We start from the raw sequence: 21,281 nt of genomic DNA, 5'->3' as shown, positions 1-21,281 counted from the left end.
GAGGTCAAAGTGCTCTCTGTCTGGGGTCACGGTAAAGAAACACAACCTTCCCTGTGGAACATGCTTGGGGGCCTTGGTGAGGGCTGATAGTAGAACACAAGCCACAACAATCCTGCCGTGTCCTCTCCCCGTTTCCTCTTCCTAACTCCAGGGTTAAAACATGCAAATTCTGTATGAACGAAGCTGATTTATTTTCCCCAGTGGGAGGCGTGAGATCTAAATTTAAAATGATTAAATGAGCCTAGAGTTAGAAAATCATTTGCACTTCCATTTGTTAGCCTCTGAGCTGTTCTCAAATCAAGGGCAAGTCTCTGAATCATTAGGCTCAGATGACTGCCTTTTTTACTGCCTTTAACAAGAACATTTTCCAAATAACATTGTTGACCCCCATATTGTGTAATATCATTTGTGTACCTAATCAACACATTCTCAGAAATGGGAAGAATTTAAATCCAGCTTTGTTTAATGCTCCCCATCAGCCAAATTGGTCTTTTTACAATTACCAAACAATTAACCAGAGGAACTGTTGATTAAAATTCAAACCCTTACCTCTTTTGCAATTGTTCCACACCAAATGTGACATAAGCTTGTCTAAATAAATTCATATAGTCCTGTGCACAGGCTGGCATCAGTGAGAGTTGTGAGAGTATTATTGCATCAGGAGAAGATAAAGGTAATGAGACCTGTCTCTCAAACACAGACAGTCTAATCTCAGTGGTCTCTTCAGGCTTCCCTTGAGCCGGTGGCGTGGAAAAGAGAGGAGAGAGCAAAAAGAAACACAGAGGAACTGAAGAGAGAGTGAATAGGTAGGATAAAGGAAAATAGATGACAGTGGAGGTAGAAAAGGAAAAGAAGGAGAATGGGAAGATGGAGGATAAGTAGTTGTATCAGTTTACTTAAAGCTGTACCCTAGAGGCTGATTTATGGTTAGTCATCTGTGAATAATATATATAGTAGTGGTTTGATTGGATGATGGTTAGGGAGGCAAAGACAAATCAAAAGAGTTCATGAAGACAGGTTAACCAGTGTGAGAGCTCGGAAAGTATCTGTGGAACATAGAGGCTGATTGTCTTTAAATGTAGGACTGTATCAAATAGGAAGATACAGTTAGTATTAATTAGCATGTTGCTCTATGTTAAAAAGATTAGTGGACCAGAATCCTCTGACCTGCTGAATGTTCAAGGCTGAGGGGACTATTATAAGAAGAAATCCTCTCTGGGATAAGCTGGACATGTACTTTTCACACTTGTGTTTTAACATTTGAAACTGATTTTGTAATTTTGTGAATCAGAGCTTTGGACAAAGTAGGCCTGCATGCTGTTGTGTATATGTGCTGCTACCTTGGTGTTGCTCAGAGACTGTGCTCATACTTACTCATTCATATCTTATGCATGGACTGCAATGCTCAGGAACAGTATCCCATCATGCATCATCTCCCACACATCTGTTGTTCTGGAGCGACTGATTCATTAAGTAACAGAGCTGAATCCAAAACTACAAACAAATAAACAGTCATTAATATATAACCACATTTCTGAAGGGCTCCAAAGCAGTGTTGAAATGCATGAAACTTTAAAAGGCTATCAAGCAGTATTGTGGTTGTTTCAGCAACTTCTCCTTGGACTCCTGTGCCACTGAATTTGATAATATTCCTTTGCAGTGAGATATTCAGAAAATTCCCAGCTGTATTATCGATCGTTACAATAAATCTAGGTTTTGTGTTGCATTTGTCCGTGCATTTGATATATACAGAAGTGGACAATCAGTTATACTAAAACACAGGAGCAGACATAGGTCTGCAAGCCTTGTAGAAGTTAGTAGTGGAGAGAATTATGGTGGTTGGTGGATAAGTAATAGGATAAATTATAATAACACATATATTTTTGCTAAGAATTCTTTTGCCTATTGTGATCTTGGGCTGTGTTGGGATGTGTTTGTTTTCTTTCGAGAGGCACTTCACATATACCAGTTTATTTATTAATTTTTTAATTTTTTTTATATAACATAGTTTAAATCAGTATTTCAAAGCTGTAACTAAAATCTTCCTACCAGTAGGCTGCTAATAAATTTATCTGCCAGTCATATCTGGATGTTGCTCTTTATAGAATGAGGTCATTGATCAGTACAGGTTAGACAGCAGGGAGCCAATTAGGGCAGTAGCTACCATTTCTGCTTCTGGAAAACACCTAAATGGCCTGTTCTGCAGAAGGTAATGGGCCCCCGATTTCATCTGTCTGTTGTGCGCTGAGTTGCTCATTGACAAAGAGCTAGCTGTCTGTCTGTATTTAGGAGGAAAGCTCATTAAAGTGTTGTGAGCGCAACAGGGGATCAGGGCTAAGACAGGTGACTCCTTGATATGACTGTTGTGTAGCTGCTGTTGTTGCTGTTTTTCTCTGTGCTGCTGTTCTGTAAATTCTCTGAAGGGTGTGGAAGAAATAAGACCATGGTGAGGGTAGGCTCATACTTTCAGTTCATTAACAGAGTTCTAAAAATCTTATTTATAGAACTCCAAAATTGTTCATTAGACATTAGACATGATTACTGATAAGGATGAATATGGAAATGAGTGAATAATTAGGTTTTGCCATTATTTAAACTATTAAGCATGTTAGAATGTGCAATAACAGCAGGACCTCCTCAGATGATGACTATCACTTAAAGTGAAAATCTGTAGTTTTTCATATGAATAATATTCCATATAGTATATCTCTCAACATAATTAATAACACAAATTGTTTTGTCATATATCATTGAAGCATGTGAAACATTGGATGTGATAAGAAGGTTTTAACAAGGACTGCAAAGTAATAACAAGTAATTAAAAGTAATAAATGTGTTGCAGCCTTCATGCGTAACCTATGCAGGACCTTGTTAGTTGATTCTGTTTTTTAAGAAGGAAGGTGTTAACGTGGTCTGCAATGGTCATCAGCACTTAGACTTTACTAAAAGTCACAATCACTGTACGTCTGTGTGCTTTAATTTTTGCTTAATTTCTTTTGACACAAAAATCTATTAATTTAATTCTAATGTAAGTTCTAATTGTATGCAGGTCATATAATGTGTGGTATAAGGCTAGGTTTGCCTTTGCAGACTGTTAAAGGTCCTGTTGTAAATTTTACTATTGCTATATAGCCAACATTAGCAATAAACATTGCATGTATGTCAACTCGAGGTACCAGTTTACTAGCCAATGATTAAATTGTATTGAGACAAGAACCAGTATCAGACAGAAAATAGATTTAGTTGCACAAGCTTTCAGAATGTACAATTATTTTATGAAGTAGCTGCAGGTGTTTGTGCTACAGTGCTTCTCTTCTAATATCTCACAGAGAAATCTAATACTAAAGCTGCCTACCATGCTGAAATGTGGTTTAAAGGCATGCTGCATTTAAAAAATGACCTCAGTTTTTGGCTCTGTAGTGTTGCGTGCAGCTGAGAGTGTCTTGTTGCTGATGGAGCTGTTAGAGCATAGATGAGTTCTGCCACAGGCTGCATGGCTAGGAGGTCCAGACACGCTGCGACTTTGGAGGCACACTATTACCTCCTGATTCATAGGTGTGGTAAGCGATGCCGACACAAACCGAGCCCTACGTGAAATAGAAATCAATCATTGCCCTTAACACACACATACAGTATAGACACACACACACAAACGTAGAATTTTCTGGCGCCATTGAATGAATGATGTTTTTTAGAGCAATAATAGAAAATGGAGTCAACCTTCCTTGGTGGTTCTAAGCAACGAGAACAGTGGTGAGTAAATACAATCATTGAACCCCTGGACACGTGTTTTTTTTTTTTTTGTGATGTCTAAATGCTTTAGGACCTTCTTTGAGATTTTTAAGGGTGCTTCTCTTGAATGCTCCACTTGTACATTCATTCAGTAAGACTGATTCACATGTACATTGGATACAAAAATGGTGGAAATTAGCCTCAGGTAATTGTGCCACTGATGGGTATAGTACGATAAAGGCTGATGTCATTCAAGCATGTAGCTATTTTTTCATTTCACCTACTTTCTGATAGGATAAAATTGAATGTAAATCCCTCTGGAAGAGGTTAGAGTGTGGGTCAGAACACATCCTGGTCATTCATTTACTGTATGTAAAACATTATCACCACACAAAAAAGACTTTATGCAGATAACGTATGTCAGCTGTGATTTCTGTCCTGGGTTTGATAACCCCTTTGTCTAAATTCTTCTCATGTCAGCAATCACAATGAGGGCCATTTGTCTGGTTTATTAAATAGACACATCTGTGGCGTTTCCCTTCAAGTCAGACCTCATTTGCATTGAAAACAAGATTGTGAGTATCACCATAGTAACAAGCCATCTCTAGATAGGTAAAAAAAATAATATTAATTAAACCTGACAAGAATTAAATGACCAATAATTGCATGTGCATATGTGGAGGAGGATGTGATTTGTGTGTGTTGCTGTATGTAATGACTTTCCACTAATTGTACTTTTGTTTCCCTACACAGTCATTTGTTATATTTTCACTCCTGCATCTGCATTAAAGTAATTATGTTGCCTCTTATTTGTTTTCATGGTCTGTGTGTCTGAGGCTGTAAATCTATGTAATATCCAGTTTCTGCGGTGATTACAGGGCCAATCATCTGTACTTGCGGTTAAATACAGTAGAAACAAAGATCAGGAGGTGACAAGCTGTCTGTCAGAGGCAGAGAGCTTCATGGGCAGGAGCAGAGGTGATTGTTAGGTGCAAATTCCAATGATGTGGTGTCATTCTTCTCTCGGGGTTTCTAAGAGTGAAAGGAGCGCAAAGAAAATTATGATATTGATTTTTGAGGTCTGAAACTATGATGCCATTTATTGCTCAGCCACATAGTAAACTAAGCGAAACCAGTGGTTTTATGTTATTTGGTTTGTTCTCCTGACTGTTAAAGCTCCTACAGCCCTCAGCTGCCAAACACCTGCAGCCACAGGGAATAGAGATACACTATTAGCTCATTTTCTCTGCTTTTTATCCAGGCTTTTTATACCAGAAATGTTATGATGAAAAACTTTCATTTGGGCTCTTTTATTATATAGCCTACATCTTTAGTGTGTCCTGATTTAAGCCACTGGCCGTCTATTATCTGCTGACATTAAGATGATAAAACTCAAAGACGTTACAGATGACAAGTGCTGACCTTTCAATCTCCCACAATTCAATGCGTCATCTATTTTTATCCCGGACCACTGGGGCTTGAAATGTTGTATCAATGGAAGAGGTGCAGTACAGCATTATGAATCAACAGGACTGTACATTCAAGATTTTTTTCCTTTTACTTTCCCTCCAGTCCCAGGGAAGCAACACTAATGTGGATGTGTCTTTATTCTGTCCTCTTTTGTTTGAACAGAGGGACATGAAAGATTGTACGTCTTAGGCAGCATGCGCTGCCAGGCTTACATTGTGTTTCTTCATATCACTATGTCATTGTTGCTCTCTGCTACCCGAGGAGACGTCACAGTTGGGACAAAAAGCGTACATGGAGTGCAGCCATTTTGAGGAATGAGTTCCTGCCCTGTTGTGTGGATGGCTGTACTGTCCAGTGGCGTTGCAGGGAGATGTAAACCGTTTGGCTTGTCTTCCTGTTTGCCGACATTGTGGATGTCATCTGTTTAGTTCAGTGTCCACAAATCACTCAATCATGCTTTGGCCTGCAGTCCTCAAAATGCTGTGATGTTGTATTTGTCAGTCTTTGGATAGTCTGGTGTGGTTGACCTCAGTCTTAAGGTTTCTTGGTTCTCAGTGCTGAACTGTCTTTTGTTTGCACTTTATAAACTCAAACCTATGAGCGTAAACCTTAGCATATAGAACTGTTTAATGTATAACTCAATAATTCACTGCTGTTTCTCAATCCAATTTGAATTTACTTTTAATATGGAAAATGTGTTTACAGTATCTGTTGTACCACATGTGTAGATTTACTCTGCTGCTATGTTACCTCTGTAAATGGCATTTGTTTGGTGACAGTGTGCTCATAGTGGTGGCATGTATGGGTGTCATCCCGAGCAGATTGTATTTCAGGCTGTACCTGTGTAATCCCTAAAATCAAACACATGGCAGCCTTATTATTATTATTATTTATTTATTTTACCTTCTCTGTGCTCCTCTATGTTTTGAAGTAATACATTAGGAAACATGAGTGATGAGTGTCACTGGTATAAAATAATTTTTGGAACATTTGTGGCACTGACTGTGTTTGTGTGTACGTGTGCGTGTGCGTGCATTAGTATGTGAGGAGGCTCCCTATTCTTCCTCCCTCTTCCCTTTCGATGTGACCCAGTGTAGGTCTGTAACCCAGGGACACTGGGTAACTGTACCGGCATTAAAATAGCAAACATGGAGAACAGAGCGTGTTACGAGATTCACTCGTTTAACGTCTCCCTGGGTGAAGCTATAAATAGCCTCTCACACTGGAATAGAGTTTTCCCCAGCGATGAGGACGAAAGCCGGAGGAACAGCTGCGCTAAAGCCAAGTCCTGTTAGATCAGCGGAGTCACATGGGCATGTTTCTGTCTCTCTCTCTTGTCTTTTCTTTCTGTCTCTCTGTCTCTGGTCTCTCACTCTCACTTCCCATTTCTCTTGCTTCTAATCTGCCCTGCTGTCTGTCTTTCACCCACTTGTTTATCTCCCTGTCCTGCAATATCTTTGTCTCTCTGTCACTGTCTTCCACCTCTCTGTCTGTCTGTCCTGTGTTTGCTCAGTGTCCTGTCTCTCTTGATGTCTGGTAATTTGTATATCTCTGTCATTATCTCTGCCCTCCTTGCTTTATTATTCTGTCATTCTATCTTCTTGTTTCTCTCTGACTCCTCGTTTCACTGGGTGTCCTTCAACATCTCCCATAGCCTCTGTCTTCTTGTCCCTGTCCTGTAGACTTCTCCCTGTCAGTCCCTCTCTGTCTTCTTTCCTGTACCATGTTTTATCCGTCTCGCTCTTGCTCATTATTACCAGGCATCCCCTGTGTACTGTGTTAACTCACTGTGTTAATTGGTACAATCCTAATATTAAGTGTTCATCTGTCTTGTTATAAAAAGGTTTCTTGAAGTAGGAAGATGAACTACATACAGTACATTTTTAAATAGAAATTTTAACAGGTGTTATATCACCACTTTTCATATTAATATTAAGTATCTATATTTGCTAAATGCTGTACGGAAAAGACTAGAAAGAGAGATGGAATTTGCTCAGGTCTATATTGTACTTCCCATATCATTTTTATTTAAAATTATTTAGTTGAAAATAAATTGTCATCACTAATTTATTTGGTAAAGCAACATTAAATTCACAATATGAATTTAAAAAATGAGTAAAGGTCCATAGAAAACCATAGAAGGGAAAACAGTGGTAAGCTCAAAAGCAGGACGTGTGTGGATCAAACAAGAACCAGTGCAAATATACAATAATTTTCATAAAAATCCTAAAAGGGACCTATAATGCTTTTCTGTATGTTCTGTTATATATAACTTTCCAATGTCAGATGCCCATATTAAACGTGGCCAGTTTCAAATAATGAGGCAAACATATGTAAAAGTTATCCCTATGAGACAAAAGCTCATCATCAAACTGCTCTGGACCTAGTTTCCAACAGGTTTTTTACATAGTCACTCACTTCAAACTCAGCTCATTCTCCTAAAATGGTCTACTTGCAGCAAACAAATAACCAACGGTGCAGGTTTACTACACAGTCATATGGCGACAGCAGAATAACATCTTACATTGGCTTTGGCATTTCCTGACAGCACAGGTTTTCCACTTCAATCGGCATTTTAGCACATTTCTCACATGCACAACTATTAACAGGGGCATATATAGAAAAACTTTTATACATTTTGACACACTATAAGCAGGTAATGGCAAAATATTTACCGAGCAGAGATCTCCTGCTGTAATTTTTGTGTGGACATTATTGCTGTCTACTCTTAGTTTTTCTTAGTTTTAGGTACGGGTTACTTAGTCTTACAGATTGATTTCAGCAGCTCTGGGTGCTCTGCTCCTTGGCGGGCTTCCAGAGGTTTGCCCTATCAGAAGAAAGTTTGCTTTTAAGGAGGCCTCTTAAGGTGGCCTGAGCTAATATTGTCTGTTTGAGTAAGAGACTCTGAGGGACAGCATAATGGGCTCTTTCAGATACTAAGGACTTTTTTTGAACTGTGAATCATGCAAAGCTACTGTAGAGGAGTCCCAGAAGAAAATATAGAGCTCGAAAGGAGCGTAATGCGTCCCCTTTAATGTTATAGTACCCAAGATTTCAGTGGTTGATTTTGCTACATAAATGGTGGTAACTTCAAGTGTGGCTAAATACTACGGGAAACAGTCCCTGAGCAGCTACTTTGACACACAACCGAAGAGCAGGTGGTGAATCTGTTCATAGCAAAACTACACAAATTCAGGTTGTTTGAAAAGGATGTCAGTTAATAATAATTGAAACTACAGCCTGTTTTCATGCTGTGCATGTGGCAAATAGTTTTTCACACAACAGCATGGTGCAGTAAAGTTGTTTACCTTGCTGAGAAGTTGGAGGTATGCAGCCTAAGGCATGCAGCTCTTCATTTAACAGCTCACTGTGGTTTCTCCCTCTTGTTCCTGTGCTCCCTGCAATATTTAAAACTCAAGGGAGCAAGACATGCTGAAAAGTGTCAGCACTGATGTCACTGAAAAATACATTGTCTTTCCTGCAACTGCCTCACAACCTCATCCTTTGCTGGTTGAACACTTTGTGGTACTAGCTGGAAATGTTTGCTTTGCATTAGCAGGAACCTGATACAGCTCTGATATGGCTGTGGAGGACTGAACTGGCTGATAGCAGTAAGATTAAAGTAAAAATTGGTGATGTTGAATTGCACACACGCGTCATTTCCTGTGAATCCCTTGTGTGTGGCTGCACAGTTTGAATCCAGCACAGACATGGCAGACCCTGCTAGTAACAATGAAAACCACTATATGGAGAGGTAGTTATTGAATGGCTGATGGAGTTTGATTTAATGAGAATATTAAGGGTTGTAACCTTGAACAAAAACATTAAGCATTGCTTTTCATTAAACTCAATGCTGGCAGGGTGTCACAGTTCACTGTCTTCTCTTGCATGACTGTCTTCTATGTGCTTGTCTTTCATTTCTGCATTAGCACACTATTTCATTTCATTTCATATTTATTTAAAATCTAACTTTTTTTCTCCATTTTTTTGTCCCCTTTTGAGTTTGGTTATAAATCTACCAACTCCTGCTGCTCCCACAGTCCCCCTCCCCCCTTCCCACCTCTCCCCTGTCCCTCTGTCTGTCTCCTGCTCCACCTCTCTCCCCCTCTGCCTGTCTCTCTCTCTCAGTTTGACATCACAGGTGTGTATATATAGCCAGCAGATGGATTCTCCCATGGCAGGCTGCTTCAGTGCCTCTCTTGCTCTCTATTGGCTTAAGCCTACCGCCGGCCACTCAAATGAACTAGAAGCAATTCCTTGTTTACATTGTCTCTTCTGATCTGCCTGACCATCAGTTTGTGACTGAATCCATTATTCATGTGTTCTCCTCCACCACACACATGCCTGCGGGCACACAGGAACACATTACAGCCATTGCATGTGGTCCTGTAGCCTCCATATTCAGGTGTGTACCAGTGAGCACATTCCCAGGTTAACCTGGTGTCTACACACAGAATGCACAATATGTAAAAACAAGTGTGAAACAATTAAATCAAATCCTTCTTTATAGATGTCATTTATCATATAATTTCATATATCATTTATATGATTTAGGGGAAATTTGTACAATACTTGTCAAATTGTACTGTAGCTTGTCTGTTTTCAATTCATGAAGACGTTGTTTGGTGTTTCCCTGATGTGATGTACTGTAGCACTAGGAACCTGTCAGTCAGTTAGCTGTCCTTACAACAAAATTGCTGTGACGGGACTAACATCAGAAGGCCTTTCCATGCTGGAAAACAAATCTGGAGGCAACAGTAGCAAGAAGCGTTAGAAACAGGCACTGTGAGCTACTGTGAGACGCAACTTGCATGACATAGAGTAGTTCTAGTGTGATGTGGTGTGTTAGGTGTGTGTATACAGTATGTGAGGCCCACTGGCTAAGAAGTAGCTGCTGGGCACAGACTAGCACATACTACGCCACCACAACATGCCTGGAGTGCTATCGAGCAGGCACACAGCCAATCAGAGTGAAACCTTACACATCCCTGTGCACGGTGACCTGCATGCATACACACTTTGCTGAGTATTTGCAGCATGTGACAGGCAAGACGCATGCTGGCTATGTAGCCAAGTGAGTACCGACAAAGTATAGATGAAGAGTGGTACTGGTGGGTGGTTGAGAGAGAAGACTGAATCTCAGTCATGCACATTCGGTTAGAGATATATGTGTGTGTGTGTATACATAGAGGCCTGGGAGTTTGAGGGTTCTGCATTTATATATATATATATATTTATATATATATATATATATATAATTATGTACAGCTTACTATGTCCTCCAGCCAACAGGAGCTCATTTAAGGTTTTGTGATATGAGCCTGAACTTTAAAATGTTGATGTTGTTTACATGAGTGCGTTGAGCACAAAATAGATTATTTGGCAATATTAGCATATTATTTTTTTCAACTTGAAACAATATTAAATAGAGGATAAACTAAAATAACTTGGTTAAAGTTTGATTGAAAAACAAACTGCAGTCACATCAGAAAACCTCCTCGTTTAAGACAGAAATTGGACCCAGGTTGTGGAAGGTAATTAACGTCTGTTAGCGCAAACTGTCCTCAATTTTCAGTTCACTTTTGTTGTTAAATAAAATTCTTATTTTTTTCTATGTGGGGATTAATGGGTTTTTCTCCATATACACATTATAATTTGATCCCAAAATCTTTGAAGACCAGCCTGCTTCCAGTAATAGTAGCTGTCATTTATAATCAGGTGCTAATTTCGCGTGACTTCCAAACACAAAACTAAATGCTTCAAATCTCACTCATGACAGGTGAGTCCCCCAACACTGCGCTATTTTATGAGTATATAAAGCATAAGAAACTGAATTATCCACTGCAGTACTGAGAGGCCCAACAGCAGGAGCAGATAATGATCTTACGACTAAGTCAGGATTTTTTAAGGCCAGTTTATTGGCATTGTTATTGGGTTGGAATCAAATTAGGAAAATGGCAGCTGTGTCCATGCCATATCATTATGAAATGTAATCCAATTTGACCAGACAATCCTTTTGAAATGGACAGAGCACTCTCTTGGGCTCATCTGTAATAGTGCTGCTCTTTAGCACTGCAGAAATACTCAGGTTGCAGTCTGTTTTTTTTTTTGTGTGTGTGTTACAGGTGGGCACATGTTTGTCACCTCAGTGGTTGCTTGGCCTTTGGTTGTATCTCTTTATTGCCCCACACATGAAATGTGTTAGTTGTAAAAACAAAATTGTTTTTATTTGCGTCATAGTTTTTGCATGTTACGGGGTTCATCCAAACAAACTGTAGCAATGTGACATGTAAAGTACTGGGAAACAAATTTCACTTTGTTGACACGGCGCTTAATCTGCTTTGATGGCTACTTGTCGGACATCAGTGTGGACATTGGAGGGACATTGTAAAATGTGTTCCAAGTGCTGCATATGTACCCTGTGGTAATACGAGCCTGCCTCCTTGGAAAGGAGCACTGGGCCTATGGTTTTATGAGGCTGAGGGTGACATAAACAAACCTGTACTTGCATCGCGTGTTCTTGCGTCTTTGTTCATGTGTGTGTTTAATGCATGTGACTGTAGGATTTTGTTGCCTCCAAGGATGTAGATCACAGGGAACTCTTCTCATTCCCTTTTTTCGCCATAAGGACAGGGAAGCCGAGTGCCTGCTTGTGTCAGATCAGGAGTGAGTGAACGGCTGGAGAGGAACAGCTGCATGCAGTGACTGTGCCAAGCAAAGCATGTCAATGAACTGCAGTGCAACTCTGCTCACTCAGTCGGACACAAGAGGGAACGTTGAATGAGAACAATAGTCTTACGCTCTCTACCCTGAGGAACAATTAACTTACAGAGCCATATGGGCCAAATGGCAAGAGCGAATGTGCATACATTTTGTCGTTATCTAACACTTGTGGTCTCAAATTCATTCAAACACACACACACACACTCAATGTATAGCAGATGGATGCCATCATGGCGTGATGCTGGCAATCGTGGTCCTTTTTTTTCCCCTCAGAGGTTGTAGCTTGTCATGAATGTGGAGATGCAATAGCTGAAGAGTACAGAGGCCTTAACCTTCCACACAGCAAGATGCTGTTTTACAGTAGAGCTCATATGATGAATTTATTTTAGCATCTTGGTGATATTCTGTCACATTTGGATTTGCCCATAGCAAGCGTCTTCCTCTCCTCACTGTAAAATGCCACTTCACATTTGTGCCTTTTTGATTCTCCCCTTTAGATTCTCCTTCTCCTCTAAAGCAGACCATGTTCCTGTTTTTATCTTTAATATGCTCCAGTTCCTAACGCAGATTATTATTTCCTCTTCCAGGAGGCTCAGAAGGTGAACAACCCCGCCAACAATCAGGCAGCAGACAAGGCACCAAAGGGTCCTGATGAAAAGGAGGAGGCACCAGCCAGCGAGGTGGGATGGATGACTTCAGTCAAAGACTGGGCTGGTGTGATGATCTCCGCTCAGACACTCACCGGCAGAGTTCTGGTAGGTTTTCCTTCTTCTAGTAGAAATAAACATCTCAAACACAAAATCCTGACTCAAATCCATTAGCACTTTTTTTTTTTGTAACAATAATGATTAGCCCAACCCGTGACACAAGATATGCAACTAATTTTCACACCCAAGTTGGCTTTGAGATGTATCCACTGTATAATCCATCGCTATGTACACAATTACACATCACCTGTTGTATACAGGTCCCACTGGAGACATACTGGAGGGTAATTAATTTGATCCCCACAGAAAGTAGCGGCTACTCACTCCTCACTGAACCTCAGCTGGATATTTGGCTGGCACTGTCCAGCCCTGTCTCTGCTGCAACAGCCTATGTGCGGCACGCTGTAACTCACTCTGCTGAGCTGCTGCCAGCTGAACCGATGAATGTGTGTGTGTGTGTGTGTGTCTGTGAGTGGGTGTGCATGCACATGCTTGTGTATGTGAGGGGGAGATTTATCTGTCAAGCACAAGAGGTAGCATATGTGGTGTTTGCACGGTAGGTAAGAAGCTGTCAGTGTGGCTTTTCTCTTGGTATGAATAACAGTCCCTCTCCCCTACTGACCCCCCACTTTCAGCTCCATCCCTCCCTCTGCCCCCAGAATCTCTCCTGGACTCTGCTACTCTTTGCCAGATCCTCATGTATCTGCAGTGGTCTAACTTACATATATGAGGCTGTGCTGCTATTCAGCCTGTTCCCATATTGCTTATTGAGTTTTCATATTTCAGCACAGTCACAGTTAATTCTGTCTGTTGAAGATCACAACAGAAATTGTTGTAGCACTAGAGTTAGCTGCTGTTTGTAGTGCCTTGTAACTTGCATTTTAAGGATACATATCCCAAAAGCTCTGCTTGTAAAAAAAAAAAAAAAAAGACACCAGTTGAAGTTGCACAAACACATGGTGAACGTTTGATTTAAAAGTTTCCACTCTGTACTGTGCTGCTTCATGCAACTGCACCACTCTAGCAAAAAACATGATTAAAATTAAAACTAAAAGCCTTTTTCCATCAGCAGCATTTCTCATGTGCTCCTCCTCTCTGCTTAGCAAGATGTCTGCCACTTAGCTCCACTGAGCAGCTGACAGTTAGATATGAGCGGCATGTTGCCTGTAACTGCTAGCCTTGTTCTCTTAGCTGCATGGATTATTATTATTATTATAAAGTACAGTGTATGGTTAGAACTGGGATCCATTCAAGTTAACCATGTTGCTTCCATGCTGGACAATATACATGCACTTGTGAAATGTCCCTGACAAGAACTTTTCTGTGTCTTTATCAGGTTTGTGATTTTCTAATTCCGGGTCTCTGCATCATTTTTTTAAACTATGAAAACAGTCTGTTACTGATAAGAAATTTTGGGTATGTTTTTTGCATGAAGAGTGTGCATACGGTGTGGATTGTGGAAGTCCGTCACTTTTGTAGATAGAAAACTGAAATTGAAAAAATAATTTTTTGTTCCGCCTGGTCCAGCTTTCCTTTTACATCTTAACTTGCATCAGAGCATTACCACCAGTTTGCACAGACATCCACTGTGCATCTACGGACTGAATGAGGCAGCCGTGGGAGTCAGGAGAGAGATGGATCCCAACTAAAATACTAACACTGTCATTGTTAATGTTTGCTGGAATGTGACAGTTTCTTCACGCCTGGTGGGAATGGCTCGGAGTTGAGAGGGATTCAGGTCTTTCATGGAGAAGATGAAGAATCCTGAAGGGAGCTGTCAATTTACTAAATGAGCTTCTCTTTCATCACTTCCCCACTCACACAGCTCCTCTGGCATGGACACAGCTCCCTCTCGCTTTCATCTTCTGCTCTGACTGAGCGCTCCCAATCTGCCCTGTAAATATATGTGTATGAGTGTGTGTGCGTGTGTTAGAGAGAGCAAGACACCAAGAGAGAGACAGACAGGCATATGGAGAGTGAAACAGAGAGTGGGTGAGAGTCAGTGAGAAATCAGGCAGTGGTTGCTTTAAAGGGGTTTCTAGGCATGGAGAGATCCCGGCCTATTACCTACTGTGATCTGTGCTACTTCTGCTGGGGTTGATAATTCTGGCCAGCAGGCTGTGTTTGCTTACGTGCACAGTCTAATGACATGCAGCACAATGTGTACTGATGAGCGCTCTGTGTAGGTGAATGAATGTGTGAAGCTCTTTATGTGGGTGGGATGTGTGTACACTTGTGGATACATGTATACTAGCATTTCCCCACATATGCATTTAATGCAGGATAGCTTGTGTATCTGTCCAAGTATGCTTATGTGTGTGTGTGTGTGTGTGTGTGTGTGTGTGTGTGGGGGTGGGTGGGTGATTTTGTGGGACTCTTGCTCTCCCATCGGTGCTTCACTGCAGATCAAAATTGCGATGAGTATCCGTGTACACAGAACCTGGCTGGTAACCATAGCAACTGCTGTGTAGTGGCGCTCAGTCATCTGACATTAGGGGGGTGTCTGCCTGGGTAGAGCAGAGCAGAAATAACACACACACACACACACAGAGGTGGGATTAAAGCTTGATGCTGGCTCCTCTATCCAGGTGGAAGAGCCAAAGCCAAAGCAGATTGAGACAGATAACCTCTGGTAGGCAGAAAGGCAGAGCCCTCTCTCCCTGTTCATTTGTTTGCCTTGATGACTTCACTGCTAGTGAAAGATCAAGTGTACCCCCAGGCTTATTGAATTAACAGACAAATGTAAATCCATCTGTGGCAGCATCTTGGCCCAGGAGTCCCCCATATTGTTTCCCCATGCTGGGCTGAATTACTGGGGTGAGAAGAACAAGACCTGTTTTGTTATTAGTGCCTAATGTGACTTTGCCAAACTACTTTGCTGTGATGAGAAGGGGATTACATTAACACATATCCACCCACGCTGCATAACCATTAGGACCAGACATGAGAAAGCAGCCATGTCTTGAAGAAGTCTTGCAGCTGAGCCATAGGCTGCGAGAGCCGAAAGCTATTATGGCTCATGTCATGGCTCAGACTGTGTAATAACAGTAAACACAGAGCAGCAGGTGCACACAGGCACTTGTGTGAATTTATGTGTACATATTTATGTGCCTTATGTGATTTCACAAGACAAAGGTGCCGATAATACATTGTCCGCTCAGACTGGTCATATGTCAAAGTCCGCTGTCTTTGTGTGATCATAGCCTCTGTAATCTGCAGGCATGAGCCCCTCACAGCCACCATCACACACACACACACACACGCACACAGAGTCATATATCCAATTTCGATTAGGCTCTGTGTCACCTTATGTGCCTTATAAAATACCAGGGGAAATGATTGATGCTAGCACAAGCCAATGTTGCTCCTCTGTGTGGGTCCTCAGCTTTTTGTATAACCTATCACCTCTACAATATCACCTTATCAAATATTTACTGCCTCACTCACACATGACCCACATCCAGTGTAGTTTTCAGTTGGCACAAAGCTCAGGATCAGAGGGAAAAACATGAGGCTGATGAACTTAAACACAATCAAACACGATCATCTGGTGGTAACAAACTCATCAAATTAGAGAAGAAGAAAAACACAAATTGTAACCAGCTTCGAATATGTTCAAATGGTTTTGAAAAAAATTCTTTGGAACTTGGTTGATTGGCAAAAAAGTCAGTCTGTGGGGTCTGATGCAGGAAGCAACTAAGTGACTACGTGCCAGCTGCAGCTTAAGGAGGACATATCTCTCTGAGCCCCGTGAGACAGCTGTCCACACAAAGACACCACATGTGGAACATAGGTGAAAGGCAGAGCACCTCTGGTCTAGCAGTGGATGGCTCATCGGTCTCTTGACAACCGTATCACCCCAGTTGCCTTGTAGAGAAACCTCATTAAGCACTCAAGGGCACAATGTCCAAGGAAATGACTAGCTGGACAGCTGGAAATATGAGTCGGCTGAATTCCTGTGCTGCATTACCGCAGCATCTCATCTAATTGATTCCTGCATTAATTCTATAGTAACAACGTATGTAATCCCATAATGTCCAACAAAAACAGCGAGGATTATAACCTCTGAACGTAGATATTCGCCCTATCTCTCTGTGCAGTGGATTTGCACAGCATGGTGGGTCCAGAAATAGGTCAGCCCTGCCATCTTTCTTAATGGGATCTTGGGTGGCAACCAGGGACCATCTGTTCACATGGCCCGCTCCCTAAACCCTATGGTCATCCCTCTGCCTACCCATCCACCCACGCACTGTATGGCGCTCTGCATATTGACCCCTATCATCTGCAAATACAACACATCTGTCTCGCTGTGCAGTAGAGTGACAGCACACGTGTTCTAATTGTAACTACTCTAACAGCATCTGTAGCAAATTCAAAAAAACAGAACAAAACAAAAACAGATTTTTGCAGGAGCACCTCTGATAGGAGGCACACCTCTCTTTCTCACACTTTCTCCCTCTGTGTACCTTCTTCCTGTGATTACCCCTCATTTTCTCCAACCTCTGCCTTATGTGTGAGAGCAGTTGCTTACATTGTGTATGTGACTTGGCAGGAAAGAAGGTGAGATCATGCAAAGTGTGTAAAGACACTGTGGGTCTGCTCCATTGTGTTTCCATGTGTCCTGTTGTGGAGAAAATAAGTGTGAAAGTGTTCTCTCCCCATGATGGCCATCCTTCCTGCACAGAGAACAGCTGTCATTTACAATGTTCTACTTTTTAGACTGGCATTGTTTATGTCAGTGCAGTGTGTGTGTGTGTGTGTGTGTGTGTGTGTGTGTGTGTGTGTGTGTGTATGTGTGTATGTGTGTGTGTATGTGTGTGTATGTGTGTGTGTATGTGTGTGTGTGTGTGTGTGTGTGTTTACCTCTATGTATGAGTACAGTTTTGTACTGACAGACCTTTGGGCTTGCATAAGCATATTTGTGTTTTTTTACAGCAGCTGTTGGGTACTGCCAGAGTCTATTTGCATCCCTGAATTGTATGTGTGTGTGTGATGCCTGTATGTTTCTCTGTGCTGTGTGTGCAAATGGATGTGTTCTCGTGTGTATGCATGAATGTGTTAATGCATGTCTGTGTGTGTCTGTTTGGGCTGCCTAATTACGCTTTCCTGTTGAGTGTGTGGAACTAATTTATTGCTGTCAGTAAACTCCTCAGCATGGATACAGCTGTCAGCACAGCACCATCTCCTGCATCACGCTTCTCCATGACAATAGTTTCATCCCTTAGCATAAAACTAACTGGCAGCATGGTGTTTTATCCATCCGAGGGGAGCAGAATGTGTAACTGCTTGAAAGGCTCAATGAGAAATCTTTACGATGAACACATCCACCCACACATATACAGGCATATATATGCAAGTACAGCTGAACTAGGAATAGGCAATATGACTAAAATCACTATCAAAATAATAATTACACTAATTTCATAAGTAATTCAAAATAATATAAGATAATGTTTTAAATCAATGAGCTGTATTCCCCTGTTCTGCAGCCCAGAGACCAATCTCTTCATATGCATGAATCACAAAGGTCAATAACTTTTTGAACAAATGTTTAATATTATGCTAATCATCTATTTGAATAAAGAAATTTGCAGAGCAATGTCATGATATGATCAAATTAACTTAACATGACTCTGCTGAAAGTCAATAAATTTTTGAATGATCACCCAGCTCTACCATTGACCCATGAACAGAATATGTGTCAATTGTCAATTCCCATAGTGTCTGTCAAATGTGTCTGTCTAAGAAAGCGTCTGTCACATTGATGTGAGAAATAGACAATCAATAGCCTCAGAGGCCGTCTCTCCACACAAGCTTCACAACCCAATTCTCTGTAAATTAATAGCAGTAGACACGGACAAATCTATAAATTTTTCATCTCTCTGTTCAGCATTCAGGGACATGACACTTTGGTCCAGCAGTGTGTCCCTCCATAATGAAACTCAATTTCTGAGCCAGTTTGCTCCTATTCTCTTCACTCAAACTCGGTGCCCTCTGAAACCTCCAGGCTGTCTCCTTGCCTCCCTCCCATTTCTCTCAGTTGTTGGGTTTAGCTAACTGAACAGCTTATTCATTTGTCATTTGCCATAATTTATCAGCTCAGTCGATAGCAATCCAATTGGCATTGACTTAAATCCTCTGAACGGTGATGAATGGCTGTTTATGCTGGAGGGACCGCGGGGGACAAGCACTGCAGCAGGGAGAGTGAGGTGGAGGGAGCTAAAGGAGAGACATGGGTATGGTGCCAGCCGAAGTCGTCTCTACATGTAGACAGACAGAGCATTAACAAAAATTATATGTTACTTTTGTAGGTATTTTTGTAGATATTATAGTCTATGATGACAATTATGAATACATCTGTGTCTTCCCTTGTAAACCCATAAATACAATGATAAATGTTTGTTTACATGCTTTTTTAAAAATTGGTGTCAGGCTTTTATTTGGTGCTAAATGTCAATGTACTTAGTCGTGATTTTAGAATGTGTTCTCATACCGTGGCCACAGGTCAGCTGTGTGAAGTCAGCCCTGCTGGCTTGGTTTTCTGGGCTGCTGCCACATAAGAAACACAAGTCGTGCACTGAGCTTGAGGAGTGTAGCAGGAGGAGGAGGAGGAGGTGGAGGAGGAGGAGGGGATGAGAAAGAAAGCAGGGTGTCATAGGAGGAAAGAAAAACAAGAGGGAGCACGGCCATCGCGATGCATTGTTTCATCTTACATCATGTAGTGTAGTTGTTGAACTTCTTCCTCTGTTATATTTAACTGATCAGCATGCCACTAATTTTAAAATTTGCGGCACACCAGAGAGAGTTTTACATCTCTGAAAGGGTTGGTTTCAATTTGTCCTCATGAATGATTTTCCCTGCAGCTGTCCTTTAGGCCCGCCATAACTCTGATTCCGTTCTGCGGGATGACTCATCATTGCTTGTTCTTTCTTTCCCCCCCATCTATTAAACCATCCATTTGCCACCTGAGCCTCTGCTGCTAAAGAGCCAATGACCTGGACTGGCTTTCTCTAGCTGCAGCCCCTGTGCCCTCTGTCTGTCCCACCCTCCCTCAAACTGTTCTGCAGAGGGAAAGGTCAAGAGAGCAGGCACAGGAGTGATGTTTCACTTAGCTGGGTACCCGGCCTTCTCCTTATTAGATCAAAGTCACCTGTGACTTACAAGGCAATTTGTCTGAGACGCTGTGGCGACAGTACGCATTCATTTGTTTCCTTTAGACTGGGCCTAGAGAAAAGACTCAGCACATTCATTCTAAATATTTTCACAAATCAAATCAGGCCCCTGTAACTAAAATGTATGAAGTAAAAAGTTTGTAAGTATTGTATTTTATCATTTGTTTCACAGAGTTTGTTTGCATGAACAGCACTGGTGGCGTTACCCTTGGAGTGTGTTGTAAGGAAATCCAAAATCACTTAGCTAATTACAACAAACCTGCCGTAGCTTTTACACAAGTAGTCCATGCTATTAGATAATTAAAATATGGCCCTCCTTGAGCAAGCAAGTGGCTTCAGTAATGATATTCTGTTTACTTTTTTTCAACGTGATTATTTATGCTCTGAAACCTCAGGCTGAGGAGTGACAGGGTAGTTAGAAATGAGATTACATTTAGAGTCACAAGCACATTAGACTGCAGGCTAGAGACAGACATACAGACTGACAGACAGATAGATGCACACAGTCAGAGCAAGCAGTCAACAGGCAAATAGGCAAATGGACAGGCAGAAAATTGCGTGCAGACAGATAGAGACCTAAGTAGGCAGTCAGAGAGGATGCAGACATTCTCATGTTTGTCATTTAGAGGCCCCTGTCACCTCCAAGACAGCTCTCTCCCTGTCTCATTTTGGCATGGCTGCCTGGTGTGGTCTCGGGGAGGAGTGCTGAGTGACTCAGTGCCTCTGGGATGATGCACACCTAATGGATCAGAACTTGCAGCATCACATTGATCCAGCCGCATCTAACACACCGCTGTCACTTCCAGGCACATTACTTAAAGTTTTCCAAAAACAAGATTAGGGGACAGAGGACATTACCAAGATTGGAAAAGAATAAAAACATTCTTTGGTTGCAATACAGCTGATTGAATAAGTGTTTTCTTTTATTTTCCTACTAATGCAGTCGCCTGCTGCACAACTATATACCTGCAAATCTTAAGATAGATCCCTTTAGATGCTAAAATGGGTCGCCCTTAACTACTAGTTCAAGTTTTGTTTACACTGTGTCTCAGTGCCCTTGCTGGCTCAGCTGGCCGCCAGCTTCATACCAGCAGACCCACTTTTTATATTATTTTCCCTTTTTTTATGATTTCAGTCGTAGGTTCCATAGTACAAGCAAAAGATAAATCAGTATCTGCAACTAAATGGTGGTAAATTGACCTTAGGTTACCTGGAGGAAGAAACTGAATGCCTTCCAGCTCCATGGGTGTTGCTCTCTAACGCACTTTTGTGCTACGAACTCCTTGGAGTGGGCTAAGCATTAAGAGAATTTCCCTGTGGGCTCTGATAAAGTATCACATTATTAACATTCAACATTTTCTTGGTGTAGGCTTTATATGCTGCATGTCAATTGCTCTGTGAAGCAAGAACTGCCTCCTCCTCTTCTCAGTCTGTCTCACCATCTATACATCAGCAGGTCTGAGTCACATGGAGAGAG

At 41.4% G+C, this 21,281-nt stretch overlaps 1 protein-coding gene across 15 annotated transcripts in view; it reads left to right on the top strand.

Moving 5' to 3' along the window:
* kcnma1a (potassium large conductance calcium-activated channel, subfamily M, alpha member 1a) overlaps positions 1-21,281 on the top strand; it is a 134,349-nt gene that overhangs the window by 22,909 nt on the left and 90,159 nt on the right. For all 15 annotated transcript variants that reach the window (XM_071480457.1, XM_071480452.1, XM_071480462.1 and 12 more), the window contains exon 2: positions 12,513-12,680. In XM_071480457.1, the coding sequence (XP_071336558.1) occupies positions 12,513-12,680 (168 nt within the window). The remainder of the gene's footprint in view (positions 1-12,512; positions 12,681-21,281) is intronic.

The sequence above is a fragment of the Trachinotus anak genome, unplaced genomic scaffold (assembly GCF_046630095.1).
Source record: "Trachinotus anak isolate AG129_WGS33_773 ecotype Australia unplaced genomic scaffold, CSIRO_AGI_Tana_v1 ptg000007l, whole genome shotgun sequence".
NCBI lineage: Eukaryota > Metazoa > Chordata > Actinopteri > Carangiformes > Carangidae > Trachinotus > Trachinotus anak.
This window is presented reverse-complemented; position numbering and strand designations above follow the sequence as displayed.